Source organism: Priapulus caudatus, unplaced genomic scaffold (genome assembly GCF_000485595.1).
Source record: "Priapulus caudatus unplaced genomic scaffold, Priapulus_caudatus-5.0.1 Scaffold1093, whole genome shotgun sequence".
Classification (NCBI taxonomy): Eukaryota; Metazoa; Priapulida; class Priapulimorpha; order Priapulimorphida; family Priapulidae; genus Priapulus; species Priapulus caudatus.
This window is the reverse complement of record NW_014578154.1, coordinates 63,822-79,873: the sequence shown is the minus strand read 5'-3', so window position 1 is coordinate 79,873 and position 16,052 is coordinate 63,822. Positions and strand designations below refer to the sequence as shown.

At 42.1% G+C, this 16,052-nt stretch overlaps 2 protein-coding genes across 4 annotated transcripts in view; one reads left to right on the top strand and one right to left on the bottom strand.

Annotated features, from left to right (window-relative positions):
- Positions 1-2,020: 2,020 nt before the first annotated feature.
- Positions 2,021-16,052, bottom strand: part of LOC106815343 (sugar transporter SWEET1-like) — a 20,433-nt gene continuing 6,401 nt past the window's right edge. Inside the window, exons 2-8 of one of the 3 annotated variants that reach the window (XM_014819791.1) lie at positions 7,897-7,899; positions 5,116-5,220; positions 4,556-4,633; positions 3,983-4,112; positions 3,397-3,558; positions 2,945-3,064; positions 2,021-2,776 (exon numbers count right to left, since the gene is read on the bottom strand). In XM_014819791.1, the coding sequence (XP_014675277.1) occupies positions 2,690-2,776; positions 2,945-3,064; positions 3,397-3,558; positions 3,983-4,112; positions 4,556-4,633; positions 5,116-5,183 (645 nt within the window). In that variant the 5' untranslated portion in view covers positions 5,184-5,220; positions 7,897-7,899 and the 3' untranslated portion in view covers positions 2,021-2,689. Of the gene's footprint in view, positions 2,777-2,944; positions 3,065-3,396; positions 3,559-3,982; positions 4,113-4,555; positions 4,634-5,115; positions 5,232-5,928; positions 5,956-6,671; positions 6,750-7,896; positions 7,900-16,052 lie in introns of those variants that run through there. The other 2 variants (XM_014819789.1, XM_014819790.1) reach the window with 2 other exon arrangements.
- LOC106815339 (lanC-like protein 3) overlaps positions 8,170-16,052 on the top strand; it is an 18,979-nt gene continuing 11,096 nt past the window's right edge. Inside the window, exon 1 of the mRNA XM_014819784.1 lies at positions 8,170-8,222. The gene's annotated coding sequence lies outside the window, so the exon portion shown is untranslated. The remainder of the gene's footprint in view (positions 8,223-16,052) is intronic.

Here is a 16,052-nt window from a genome sequence, read left to right as displayed (position 1 = left end):
AAGCATCTGTACATAAGTCATTTTTCGTGGTAGCCTCGTAATAAGAAGTGTTAACACACAGATTTTTATTTTGTTTAATATTGCAGTACACCGTGTATTGTAGTCGGCACTGGACCACAGTGCAAACTTACCCTGCACACGTAACATGCTGTCGCCGCAAGCTGTCGCTTGTTTGTAGAGGTCGCACTAGTGTCGGGGGCACGATATAGCATTCAGGGATGAAAATAGCTAGGGTTCGCGTTGCAGTCGGTGACCATAAACTTAACGTGGTTGGCTACTCGCGAGTGCAAAACCTTGGCGAATCGGACGTTCCTCGTTGAACACAGCCCGCATTGTATTGGTCAAAGTATATCGGTTCCACAGCATGTGTAGATTAAGGCTATGTCATTCCTTCACCTATTATAGAGGAATGATGGCGAGTGAGCGAACTGTTTATTCGGTTGTAAAGTACTCGCAGTCGGCGGTCAAGCCTACAGTCATGCGCTCGCAACTATTCGACACAAATTTTGAATTTGATTCAAGTTATTTTTTTGAAGGAAACGTCTCCCGATTACTAAAACCATGTGGTGCAAGGGTACTATGTCCTCTTGCCGATTTGTCATTGACGTGTTGACCAGTGTATTCCTTGCCTGTTCCTTTGTTTCATGATCCAGATCAGATTGCATTGCTTCAGTCACATCAGAGCACACATAGATAGCTAGATATTGTTTGTTTTTTTGTTTTTTTTGAAGCATAATACAATAAAATTTGTTGTGAAAGACTATTGTAAAATACATGTATTGTTTCATCAGTGTATTTAAAATAAATTTACATGTTTTGTATAGTGTAAGAATCAAATGTCTGTTGATTTTCATGCATTATGCTCGGGTATTTGGGTGTTCAGCAGATTCCTACTGGCGACGATTGGCTTACTTACATTGGTCGATAACGCTTCAAACAAGATGAAAGCTAAGCTGCTAAACAAATCTGTTAAGGTAATATATTTTTAAATCACAAATTTTGCAGTAACAGTACTATCACAGCATCTGGATTGTATCCGTATCAGCTGGAAAGGTTTCCTCATTCGCAGCATTCGTAACAAGCGGCAGTGCAGCTCTAAACGTGTGCTAACCATGTGCAGTGAGCAGTCTTGAAAATAAGTTTAACATCCACCCAGTCCTGACTTGCAAAACTTTGATTCATTCTATATAGGCTATGTAGTAAAATCCATAAAAATGAGCTAGCAGTCACGGACTGGGGGATGGAGCCTGCTATATCCAACACTGGCGTTGGCTTGAACGCTGTCAGTAAAACAAGCTACACTACACTACTCTACACTGCTCTTTAAATGCATCTCATTTTAAAAGTATTTCAATCCATGTAACAACCATCTCTCAACAATCATGTTAACAATAACAACACAACTACGTAAAAATATAGATAAAACAAACGAGTTAGTCCCATCAGTGACCACATGATTGTGACAACGCGATTTCGCGCACAACGCATCGTTGCAGCAGCCATTTTAAGTATCGAATAAGCAATTCTGCATTGGTTACGATAATCGGCAGGAATGGCCGAATTACCCCATCCAGCCTGGTCGGTCAATAAAGAGAGGTAGAGTCCCTGCACTCAGCGACTCTACAGAGCAATATGATAAAGTTACGTGATATGAGTACGGCGTGCGCGTAATCTATTCGTAGATATATTTGTCTGTACACATTCTTATCAGCACTAGTGAATGGATATAAGGATTCACGTGCGAGCCATGCAGATCTGGCTCGCAGGTTCTGGTCCGAGTAAACGGCCAGTCATCGTCGCAACGTGCCGATAATCGCATTCACTTTCACGTTAGGATCCAGCGCAACCCACCGCTAAGGGCCATCGACTGAAAGACTTCGGCCTGAATCCCTCTCTCTCTATCTATCTCTATCAATGGTTTGGCTATTGCCACGCTCGGCACATAATATCGGTTCCTTGGCAATCGAAAAAGGCACAACTGATTCGGGGGACGAGGAATTAGCATGTGCGCCCGCCCGTCTCCCAGCATGCGAAGAGGACTCGTACAAATCACAATAACAAGGTCGAGCTCTGCAACAGAGGGGGCCCTACGACCAAGTCGCTTCATAGAAAACCACTAACGAACACGGTAAACAAATTCCCCCCTACGTCGGATTACGGAAGAAAAAAACTTGTTTCTTTCTGACATCGTTCCGGCAGCGGGCGGACTTCGTTCCGGGAGCGAGCGGACGTCGTTCCGGAAAGCGGGCGGGCGTCGTTCCGGGAGCGAGCGGTCATCGTTCCGGGAGCGGGCAGACTTCGTTCCGGGAGCGAGCGGACGTCGTTCCGAGAGCGAGCGGGCGTCGTTCCGGGAGCGAGCGGACGTCGTTCCGGGAGCGAGCGGTCGTCGTTCCGGGAGCGAGCGGCATCGTTCCGGAGCGAGCGGACGTCGTTCCGGGAGCGAGCGGTCGTCGTTCCGGGAGCGAGCGGTGTCGTTCCGGGAGCGGGCGGACTTCGTTCCGGGAGCGAGCGGACGTCAGTCCGGGAGCGAGCGGACGTCGTTCCGGGAGCGAGCGGTCGTCGTCCGGGAGCGAGCGGGTGTCGTTCCGGGAGCGAGCGGTCGTCGTTCCGGGAGCGAGCGGACGTCAGTCCGGGAGCGAGCGGACGTCGTTCCGGGAGCGAGCGGGTGTCAGTCCGGGAGCGAGCCGGACTATTCGGCCTTGGCACGTTGCTCGCCTTGCGTCAGTAACATGGAGATGCTAAGAACGCCTCCGATCACTCCGGGGCAAGATGGCGCCTGAATGAGAATCGGGAGTCGCGTTATCAGCGGGCAGGACGTTTCAAGGTCGTCGAGCCGGTCAGGCTAATACGACGTACAAACCTTACACGTCATTTTAGATTCTTATACGTCGTCGTGCACGCACAGAAAGCTAGCGTACGTAAGCTTGTCCATACTCGTACTCACCAGGATGTAGATGTCGCTGAGCATGAGTCCGTACGTCGTCCACAGCATGGCCGTGATGAGACCCATCGCGGTGAACAGCATGTCGGCATTGAGCCGCAACCCCGACCTCCACGCCTGCACCTGTACGCACGCGCGCGCCGGACGAGCGAAGACGCCGGAGTCAGGAAACAATGCGTTCGCGTTTTGGGAAAATTTCCATTCGCGATCCGTGTCGTACGCAAACGAAAATAAAAATGCGCGTTTCGTCTGTAGAGTTTCTTCGATTTTAAACAGAGGCAATTTTACACGCGACACGAGCGTTGAACGAATTACTATAATCGATTTAATTCGATAAATCGATAAATTGAAATAATTAATATTATATCGATCATAACATATAGTAGGGACTTATGCAGAATGCACAGACCCACGTCTATCTATCTTTGGTTTTAGTTTCACACACAAGTACTCACTGCACCCATCAGAGGAATCATCTGCAAGACTGCTACCACAGAAGATCCTATAAGACCCACTATATTGGTTACTTGTGCCTGGTCATCTACGACTCCGTGTAGGTACGCATAGACAGTAACGGTGATGGCTCCAATCAGGAGGAAGCGGATCGCTGCTTCAAACTGAATGGGAAAAGACACGGAAACATCTCAAACAATCCGCCAAGCACAAACCTCGGTCATAATTCCCTGGAACCTTGCTTATTGGTTGTGTTCACACACACACACACACACAAATTAAAGATTAATCACACATTTGCCAAACAATGGCTAGTTGTGTGGTATATTGTAAAACATAAAATAATTATAAGAAAGGATGCTTTAGCAGTTTCTATTGGTTGGAGATGTATTTACGCAGATTTACTAGCGAACCTTCAACTAACAATATGTAGTAAGTTTTGCTCAAAAATACATCTGGATTGCGTACGACTTTTCAGATCTTCGAAAAAAAAAATTTCAGCAAAATAATTTTAATTTATAATATTAATTTACTTCAATAATTACTAGGTGAAGCTTGGACAGGGACTGGTTTCATATAGGTACTGACCTCATTGCGTCTTATTTCCATGAAGCAGAAAAGAGAAACATAGCCTATATGAAGAAAAACTCCGCAGAAGTTGAGCCAGAAGATGATGTTGTCACCTTGTCGGTATCCATAATCGGCCATAAAAAACGTGCTGAAAACGGAAGCTGATTATTAGAAGTGCACATGTTTCACACTGGATCACTCTACTCTAAAGGTCGATGAGCACGATCACCTTTGACATGATTTGGTTCGATTTCTACCAATTAGAACGCATCTTCCTCTAGTATGCAATGCTCTTACTTATTGACTTATTGTCGTAAATTTCTGCCATGAAAACGACGAGATATGCGTCTAACGTGCACGTGGTGCAATATGTCGTGTTGTAACAGTTCATGTAGTGAATATTTACTGGTACATATCCTACCTATAAATATCACATTCTGATGTGTGGAAATTGTGTTGAATTAGGTTGAAAGTTATTGTACCATGCAGTTTTAAAAATGGTACAATTATGATCAGACGTACTTTAAATGAACTAGATTAATTGTATCTATCCTGAGAAGAAATCTATTTTGTTTATCTCATTAAACTTACTTAACAACGGTCAAAAGAAATGTAATAATTGGAAATGTGGTGGTATCACTAGTGCTCCACATGTGCCTACACAGTGGACTGAAACACAAAAAATGAAAAGTAAGATATAAAACAATGTTTGATAATGCATATATATATACAGTGGCAGATCCAGAGAGACATGATATCTGATGATATAAGATTGCCCCCTCCACCGTTCAGCCACTGACTATAATGTTATTATACTAGTAAGATGGGGCCAAAAATAAAAAAGTCAGTCTGCAGGATGATAGAAACTGGGGATTTCCCCTGTGACCACACAGCTGCCTGAATTTTCCAGGTGGCAGGGGGCATGCCCCTGGACCACCCTAGCACCGCGTGCCCCCACGTCTCCCCCCCCCATCTCCTGAAAGCTAGATCTGCCCCTGATATATAAGTAAAAACACCCGGACACCCATGTAGATATAGAAAATATAGCTACCTGCGAAATCCTACCAACATGAATCAAATAAATACGAATGCAGTATTAAATACGGAATAATGAATAATGCTCTAGCCAATTATAAGCTCTTTATACTTACATGCCAGTAAGGAAGAAGCAAAGTGTTACTACCATTGCACTCCATCCTAGCATTTCTACTACCTCCATCCTGTCTGTGTTATCAAGACCACCTTACCTCACTGCTCTGCCAAAATTCTAAACAAAAAAAGAGTATTATAAACACTATATGTGTGTGTCTGTCCGCTCGATAACTTTTCAACCGTAAGAGGTAGAAACTTCAAACTTGGTCCACAGGTGCATCTTATGGGGCGGAAGAACTCTTCCGATTCTGAGTGACCTTGACCCAAGTTCAAGGTCACATGGTCATTAAGTATATTTCGAACACTGATCTCTATGGAGCTACACTTCGTCCGCAGGATATCGATTTCTTTCACTGCGCTGTAGAATAGCTAGCTAGGATCCGCACAATGTGTGAACTGGGGGATGATTATGTCTCACGCCACCTCGCCTTGACAAGTAGGCCCCTATTCATTTTGAGTGATATTTTACCAAGGTAAACGTCATCCATTAGAAGTAGCAACCTCAGCCTACAAAATATCACAGGTGTCGTGATCGCGTGTGTGGAGGATTCGCACTCCCCGAGTGCCTTCTAGTTATATATAGTCTGTGTATGCCATGATCGCGTTAGTAACGAAAGTACGGGTATACATGTACATAATATAAATGTACGGCTCAAGGGTCGTTGCCGTATCAGGTACTACAGATATGTACCCGAGGTACATATATATGTATACACAAAGTGTACCAGACTTGTACTACAGAAGTGTACCCTAACCCTAACACTAACCCTAACCCTAAATATAAAAATATAAACACTGACGAGGGCACTCACGGAAGTGCATACCTCCGCGAGCATGTACATGTATGTGTTACGAGTGGGCTGCTGACTCGCCGCTCGCTGGTGGCGGCTGCTGACTCGCCACTCGCTGGTGGCAGCTGCTGACTCGCCGCTCGCTGGTGGCGGCTGCTGACTCGCCACTCGCTGGTGGCAGCTGCTGACTCGCCGCTCGCTGGTGGCGGCTGCTGACTCGCCGCTCGCTGGTGGTTTCTGCTGACTCACTCGCCTGCTGCTGACTCGCCGCTCGCTGACTCGACGCGCTATCGATCGCGCCGCGCGGGCTGGACACACACACACACACACACACACACACACGACCGATTTAGCGCGATTACATTACCTCCCCTGCAACTCCGTTGCGCGGAGGTAATAATACTAAACAACCTAAAACTACCTCGGGTACATATCTGTAGTACCTGATACGACAACGACCCCATCTGCGTTAGTACGGCTCAAGGATAGTTTGGCACACCTCTTATTGAGTAAAAGAACGTGACAATCATGCCCCCACTCGGCCACCTCTCCAGCTGTGTCAGTGTGTGTAGGCTGATATGTACTTGAAATTCTAAAGTGACTAATTAACTCATTGAGTCATTCAAAAGCTGGTGGCTAAGGTTATCACGTTAGCTACACCAATTTAAAACTATACAGGAATTGCAACTAGTACTATTGCTGCTAGTACGGCAGATTCTTAATCTTTACAGATCCTCACATTAAATAGGACGATAATAACATACCAGTAAAACAGCAAGAGTTCAGACAGTTCTGAAGTCACTGGTGTTACAAATCAAGAACTCATGTGTTATGCCATGTGTATACAAAAAAACGCGATACTAGCGACACCTATATGCCACATCAGAAAATTTCCTGTATTTCGTGGCCATCAGAGTACGTATATCAATATTGATAATTTGATATATACGTCCTCTGGTAATAGTAATAAAACCCACTGACACATTATGTACGTTACTTATCTAACATTACGTGGTCACGTATATTGCACGACTTATTGCACGAACGAACGTATATATATAACACGACGTTGCACATCCAAGTTACGGTACCAATAACGGTATTATGAAAAAACAATGTCATAGAAATACAGTATATAGAGACAATATATTTAACAGCAGCCGAACTAGTATATTATACTTGATAATATTTCCATGGTGAACCTAGAGCGTCACTTGATTCATTAACTGTCCACACACACGCACACATGCGCGTGCGCACACGCGCGCACAGAACACACACTCACACACTCGCGCGCGTGGTCCACTGGGTAGTTGTCCGGATACGCTCGCGCGCGCGTTTATTTATTTATTTTCACGCATTTCATATGCACGCAAAGAAGACTGGACTCGCGACTTTGGACGGCACAGATATGTTATACTATATTACGTGCGTGTGTCTCAGTGTGTGCATGCGCGTGTACGTGAGTGTATGTGTGCGTGCGTGCTCGCGTGCGCGTGTCTTTTCAAAATAAAATCTAGCAAGCTCACTGCCGAGATAGATTTTTTGTAAAAATATAGTCAGATTCTAGTGACTGTACGAGACAACCTCGGTTTAGAGTGGGTGGGTCGAGTTTCTACCGATATCAAGTTACCATAAAGCTGTGGTAAACTGCGGTAATCTACGTTAAACTGCAGTAATATATTCTTCATAATCAATGCATGCAATAATTAAATCATCCGTCTGCTCTCTCGATAAGATTCTTTTTATCTGAAATATTATGTTTTTTTGCGATCACACTGGAATCGCAAGCAAGCTCTTCTGTGGTTGGGAGGCTTCTACCAAATGGATATATGTTTTAAAGCCAGACCGTGTGTCGACCCTGGCTAGCACAATTACAGTTGATAAATCCTGATGTAAAATCCTAAGTTTGTCACTCTCGTGTAGGTTTGTTTACGTGGGATTTACGCAACGTCGCCTTCAATGTGATGTAAGGATTATAACTTGAACATTCTCACTGGTTTATTAAAATTGAAACAATTTTAGCTGCAATCCGCAGTGTTGACATTAATATAGCGCTTAGATCTTTTTCATTTTTCCGTTGCGCAATCATGCGTGTACGCGAGTAGCGCGATCACTGTGTGAGTGGATGTCCGGACGCGTAGCCACTGCGAATTATTTTTGTGGTTAGTTTATGAGGTTACCACATCAATGTTATGATGACAGGACGCTGCCGATGCACGTTTATAATTTATATTTGCCGATAGATGGCGGAACGATCTCTACTTATGTTGTTTTTGTTTTGGTCAATAAGTACGAGACCCAGAAATCGGAAAGTACGTAATTACCGTATATTAACAAACTATTTCGTTTTAGGTAGTAAACTATGGCAGCAATTGCTGCAAAGGTAGATACTATATAATGTAGCTCTGCTAAATACTTTGTTATTTCCACGTAGTAGTAATGTGATGCCTAAAACTGAGTGACGATCCTTCCGTATTAACTATTAATGATAAGATTCAGCGTAGAATCTCGCAGCTTTATGCTGAATGATGTCCAATTTAGAGCAGTTCTGAAGTCTATAGGGGCACCAGCTGGCGAAGCATATAATCTAATATAATTAACAACATACTAGCCAAATACTAAATACACATATAGCATACAATATACATACATATATAAAATACATATACATTCATCAGGCCCCGTAGGGCGGTTCCGGGGGTTTCGCACAAACCCCCCCCCCCCCGAGCAAAAAAATCAAGTTTTTTGGGTTGATATACGCACTTCTCATGCTGTGGTGAAAATCAGTTGGAAGATAATGTAAGGTAATCTCGTAGGTATTGGATTAATCCATCCTCGCTTTCCATGCACTTCATTCTTACCGCCAGGTGATTTTTGGCTTTTCTAACCTTTGCTAAGTAGTAGAGACGTACTGAGAAGTGGGGCAACATCATGGTTGTCATTCAAAGCAGAAAATGTAAAATTCTACGGCATTACTCGCTCCAAATCAGCCCTTGACTTTTACTTACTTCGCTGTATCATAAAATTATCTATCTCTACACCTTACTTACAATATTTGGGTGTTATTATTAGTAGGCCTCCTACGATCTCGCTGGATGGCCACGTTGACTATATTTGTAAGAAAGCGTCCCGCGATCCCTCGGAATGTTACGGCGTAATGCTTAGCTTGCTAAACTCTAAAATTCGGTCCCTAGCTTTATAACCTAGGTTCTGCCACTATTAGAATATTATAAATTTTATAATATATGTTTTTTTAATATATTTACAGATTAATATCTTCGCACAGCTGTGCCGCACTATAGACTTCAGAACTGCTCTAAATTGGACATCATTCAGCAATAAAAGCTTGCGACGATTTCTACGCTGATCTTTATCCATTAATAATCATGGGGGAGTCTAGAGTTGTGCTTGCCGCGAACAGACGTGTTTTGGGAGCAGCTCCGGTGTCGTCAATACCCGGCCTCAGCCTACTCACGATTCGTCACGTGTAGCTAAGTGATCAAATAAATCTAATTGTCCATAAATTATTGGTTTACTAACAAAACTTAATCTACTAAACCTAATAGCTAAACATCACCTATGTCTAAGTTAAAATGCACTATTTAACATAATTTAGTTAACAGATTACAGCTGGAAATGTCTAAGCATAGGCGAAATTTTCCGCCCTATTTTTCAACTTCGTTGTTTACAGTCGCGGAGGTCCTGAGTCAGCTAGTTTAACAGTACCGTGTACACTTGTATACTTTAATTAAGCATCACAGGTGAAACCATAGGTGAAACAGTGAGATAAACTATTAGGCCATTGAATCATCACGGGTCCGACTAGTATCGTATAACAAACAAACAACCCGTAAAAAAATTCTACTAATAAATCCTATAAATTAAAAAAATTAAAAAATAAAAAAAAATCTTTATTTTTAAGCGGTACGCCAGAGAGCACAGTGTGAAGTGTTGTAACTTCCACTGTACAAACTAAACAGCAGCTATCTATTCTCGTCTTTGAGTCGTTACCCGGGAGCGGCTGCCCGGACGAAGATTAAGCATGATATAAGTATGTCTGTGTACTGTTGTTGTCTGACTGCACTTTGCACGCTTGCATGACCGATGTAATTTATGCACAATTATACTTCTAGGCCACCAATTATTTCAACAGTTATAATGTATTCACGGAACATGAGTCTTCTAAAAGAAAATCACTCCTGAAACAAGTATTTCTATAATAACGAAATTCAAAAATAGAACTGGGTCAGATAACTTCATGAACAAAATTAAGAGAGTGATTCGAACAGGCAATACGGGCGGCTCCCAAGTCCGCAACCAGGCTAGTGGTAAGTGATCACTAATCTGCACACCAGCAAACTAAGAAGAAGAATGAGCAAAGGTAATACAAGGTGATGAACTCATCTGAGGAAAATGGCTTGTCTGTGATGAATGCTGTGTAGAAGTAGACCTACTGGTTGAGTGTGAATGCTGCAGACACTGGCTTGTGTCTGGCAAATGTGGTAAAATAAGTAACAAAGTATGGACAATATGCTTCAACATTAATAGCTGCGCAATCAGCTTCTATTGTAAAGCATGTCAACCAGTTTGTCAAAACAATGTATTGATTAAGAGGTCCAATAGCAGTAGCAAAGATGATCACCCAGAGAGCCGGACATAACAACTTGTCCTGGAGAAGAAATTAATGGGGCCATTGTGGCCAGTGTTTTGAAGAAAGGTAAAATGAACTAAATGTCATTCAAGCAGATAAACTCACACAGGAAGAAATGAATAAAGTCACTAAGACTTATGCGCCAGCATTGTAAAAAATTAAGCGAGACAAAATCGGCAGTGGCAGCAACCCCCGCGCCAACAAATCGATAGACAACAATCCCAATCAACATTCATGCGATGAGTACAATGACAGGGAACGCGAGAAAGAATAACCTAATAGTCACTGGCATTGAGGAAGTAAAAGATTTGGACGGCGCAAACATGAGGAAGGAAGATGACAATAAGGTTATCAAGAAAAAAATCATGAAACACTAAAATGAATGAGTAGTAATTACCAAAGAATAATTCGACTGGGGGCTAGAAAGGACCGCCGGGTGACAACCCAGACTCTTAGCTGGTAGCATCTGATGATAACAAGAAGAAGAGAGTATATACTATGCACATGCCAAGGAACTAAGGAACTAGAAGAATGAACACTGAGTTTACAATATCGCCTAAACCTCACAAGGAAAGAACCGGAGAAGGCAAAAAGCTCAGAGAACAAATTAAGATATGCTAAGAAGAACAGGGCGCATAATGACTACATAATTAGAAGGGGTATGAATTGTCAAGGACGCCTAAGAAAGTGGCCATGTAAGAAAATACTACCAATGGTAGCCTATAGCACAAGCTAAGTAAGTGGGTCCAATGAAGGACGCCACCGCAACCCCCAAATGACTAAGCAGGTTCAGGAAAATAAACATAAAGACCACAATAACAATAAGATGAGGATTTATAACATAGATCAGAACAACTGCAATGCAAAGACGGCGAAGCACACAGTAAAGCAGCATGAATCACAATCTACAACGAATATCTGTTTTCAAATGTGTGTGCTTAAAATGCAAGAAGCATCATAGAACAAAATACCAGACTTACACGCTTTACATTACACAGACACAACAGGCCAGACATAGTTGGAGTAACTGAGGCATGGACACATAATGAGGTACTAGAGCAGCGAAGCTAAGCAACCTATAAATTACAGCCTGTTGGCAGAAGGATAGAAAGGGTAGAAAACGGTGGAGGTGTTCTGTTATATATTCACTCTGAATATAATTGCAGTAACAAAAATGAAAAAAAAGCCCTTCACAAAAAACCAAATTTTTGGGGAAACCGAATCCTTTATTCTGGGTGGTTGAAACAATCCACCAACATTTTTAAAGGCACACTTCTTTTACATCAGGAAAAACTTGGCCCTTACCAACAGCCCCCCTCAAATCAACCCATCCCCAAAATAAGAGGCTCAGACATCACTGACAATGCGCTATTAAAGAAGCAAGAAATCACAAGCACCTAATTAATCGGGAGACTTTAAATTAGGCAACACAATAAATTGGAATACACTGGATAGCAGACTGCACTGATGCAGTAGTTCATTAGCATCTCATTGGGGACTGCTTTCTTATACAACATGTTAACATACGCACCAGAAGGAACAATATATTGAGACTTGTCGCTCTCAAACTGAAGAAAGGAATGGTAGACAATTTATCAGTAGACGAACAGCTTAGTAAAGCAGTGACCATTCAATTGTAAAATGGACCTGATATCATTCTATTGAAATAGAGGTACAAGATAAACTAATTTTTGACTATGCAAGCAGACTATGCAGGAAATGGAGATCCTGCTTTTCAAAAAACACGGAGCGGAAAGTGCTTTGAATGAGGGAAAATCTACAAACGAAAATTGGACAACATTCAAGAACCATCTTCCATGATGCTGTAAGACAAATTTGTAACGCAAAGAAAAGAAGTATGAGCAAACAATAAACCAAAATGGATAACTAAAAGAAGCGTTTAATGGGGCCAAGGACTAAGAACACAAAACTTTGGAAAAAAAAAAATACCAGCACGTCACAAAACACGCAATGAAACATACACTGCATACAAATTAGCACTTAATGCAGCTACCAAAGAGATAAGACATGCAAAGAAGAAAACTTGAAAATAAACTTGCTGGAATATCAAACTATGACACTAAATCATTCCTAATGCCTACACTAGATCTTAACTGAAGACAAAAGAGGAAAAAAAGAAAAGTTGTCCTCTCACAAATTCTGATGGCAACACTATAACAGACAACACAGGAAGCAGCTAAACTACTTGAAGCAGTTTTTTTTCACTTAGTATTCACAGACGAAGACATCACAATTTACCCAAAACGCAGTTCAACTGTTCACAAAAGACAACGCATTGCAACTCAGCAAATACTCCATCTGCAAGAGGCAATACACAAAAGTCTGCCAATGTTAAACCGAATAAAGCTCCTGGCATAGACAACATAGTGCCAAATGCTCATTAGAGAAGTAGCAAAAGAAGTGGCAACTGCCAATCCAAAATATTTGAAAGCTCCAATGAAATGATGGGTGGTACCAGAGCGACTGGAGAATATGGCGAATGTGACTCAATGCTTTAAGAAAGGAAGCGGCGCTTAGCCAGCAATTTATAGACGCAGTTAGTCTAACTGCTAATAATATGATAAAGGTAGAACAAAGTCATGGAAATTTTGAAAAACATCAGGGCAGCCAAATAGTAGAACGCATGCTGAAGCCATCACAAGCAATTAAAGACTCTCAGGCATGGTTGCACGAGGGAGTCATGCCAAACGAATCTACTGGAGTTGCCTCGAACTAGTGACGAAGTATGTAGACCATGAGACCCTGTGATGCAATATACCATGGACTTTTCTAAAGCCTTGATAACGGTACGCCACAAACGATTGTCACAAATGCAAGCAAGCATGGTATCAGCGGGACAGGTCAGTAGATGGATTAGAGTCATGGCTCACAAAATAGGAAGCAGCGAGTGGTCCTAAATGGAAATTTTCAGTTGGTCACGGGTAACTAGTGGTGTCGCTCAAGGTTTCAGTACTGGGGGCCCAGTACTGTTTCTGCATCTACATAACAGACATAGACGAAAATGTCACAAGCCATATATTAATGTTTGGCAGATGATACCAAAAATATTCAGAACAGTATCCACAAACAGCAAGACACTGAAGCAGCTGCAACATGACCTGGGCAAAGCGGTGCTAGGATGGTGCAATGAACTGGCAAATGTTGTTCAATGGCTGACAAATGCAAAAGTATCCATTATGGTATACAAAACCAACAAAAGCCATGAACAACATGAATGAGCACATCCTTGGAGTCAATTACAACAATAGAAGGACCTTGGAGTAACCATAACTGAATCCCTAAGAACAAGCAACAATGTTGCCATAGCTGCCACTACAGGATAAAAAGATATGAGTCATCAATAGAACCAGGAGTATATCTAAATAGAAATTCTATTATATACTCGCTGATAGAACTATAACATATAAAGACAAAAAATCATACTTCAGCTTTTAGCAATCACTGGTTAGACCTCCACCTTGAATATGCTGTCCAATCTGGAATCCCTCATTTGGCAGAAAGATATAGTGTTACTGGAAAAGGTGGCAAAGAAGGATGTCGCGTATGATTCGAGAATATTCGTCATTATTGCTACGAACAAAGACTCTAGAGAAACTAGGACTTATGACACTGGAAGCAGAGAAGACTAAGAGGAGACCTATTGAAGAAAAAGACACTAAAACTTTTTTCAAACTAATGAAATGGCTTAACGAATTAATCTGACGCCAACAAAATCTTTACAAGAATCCGAAATTACCAACGCGGTAACTCGTGGCCATAGCCTCCAATTGTTCACCTCCGCGTGCACCGACTAGAGTATTAAAGGAAGCATTTTTTCAGTTTTTAGAGTGATAAATCACTGAAACACTGTCAGAAGAAGCAGATAGAAAAAAAAAAAAAAAAAAAAAAAAAAAAAAAAAAAAAAAAAAAAAAAAAAAAAAAAAAAAAAAAAAAAAAAAACCAGGAAGAAAACAAAAAGAAAAAAAAAAAGCTAAAATCTATTAACTCTTTCAAACGCGCATGTGGATGAATATGTAAGGATGGGGTTTAATACAAAGACAGTAAAGTCTTGCCGCTAACCTCGATCACTCCAAACCTAGCAGTTAGGGTGGAATCAAGGTAAAAATCATTTAATAGTTATATACGGATAGGATGAGTCACTACAGTTTTAGGGCATCACATTACTACTACGTGAAATAACAAGAGTATTTAGGCAAGGGGGGGGGGGGGGGGGGGGCGGGCGGGTAGCTACATTATATAGTATCTACCTTGCAGCATTGATGCCATAGTTTACTAAGCCTAAAACGAAATAGTTTGTTAATATACGGTAATTACGTCTCGATTCTGGTCTGCGTATTATTGACGACAAAAAAAAACAACATAAGTAAGAGCTATCGCGTTCCGTGCCAGTCTCATCGCGCAAATATAAATTATAAACGTGCATCGGGCAGCGTCCTGTCATCAATAACATATTGATGTGGTAACCTGCATAACTGAAACCACAAAAATAATTCGCAGTGGCTACGCGTCCGGCAGCATGTCCACTCACAAGTGATGCGGCGCTCTCGCGTACACGGCATGATTGCGCAACGAAAAATGAAAAAGATTCTAAGCGCTATATTAATGCAACACTGCGGATTGCAGGCTAAAATTGTTTCAATTTTAATAAACCATGAAATGTTCAAGTTATAATCCTTACATCCACTTGAAGCGTACGTTGCGTAAATCCCACGTAAACAAACCTACACGATGAGTGACAAACTTAAGGATTTTACATCAGATTTATCAACTGTAATTGTGCTAGCGCTCCAGGGTCGACACAGCGGTCGGCCTTTAAAACATATATCCATTTGTAGAAGCCTCGCAACCACAAGAAGACCTTGTCTTGCGATATCCAGTTGTGACGCAAAAAAATAATCTTTCAGAAAAAGAATCTTATCGAGAGAGCAGACGATGATTTAATATTGCATGGCTTGATTCATGGAAGAATATAATTACTGCAGTTTAACGTAGATTACGCGAGTTTACCCAGCTTTATGGTAATTGATATCGGTAGAAACTCGACCCGCACCCATCAAACGCGAGGTTGTGCTCGATCAGTCACTAAGAATCTGACTATATCTTTTAAAGAAAAACTCTATCTTCGGCAGTGAGCTTAGCTAAGATTTTATTTTGAAAGAACGCCGCATCGGCGCAGCGACAGGCACGCGACACATACATCACAGTACACGCGCATGCACAACATGAACACAACGCACGTAAGTATAGTATAACGAATCTGGTGGCCGTCCAAAGTGCCGCGAGTCCAGTCTTCTTTGCGTGCATATAAATGCGTGAAAATAAATTAAATAAACGCGGAGGTATGGACAACTAACATGACTAGCGCGCGCGCAGTTTGGTGTTTCTGTGCGCGCGTATCCGGCACTGGTGACAGTCGTGCTCGATAGTGATGTGGACAGTCATCGAATCAAGTGACGCTCTAGGTTCACGC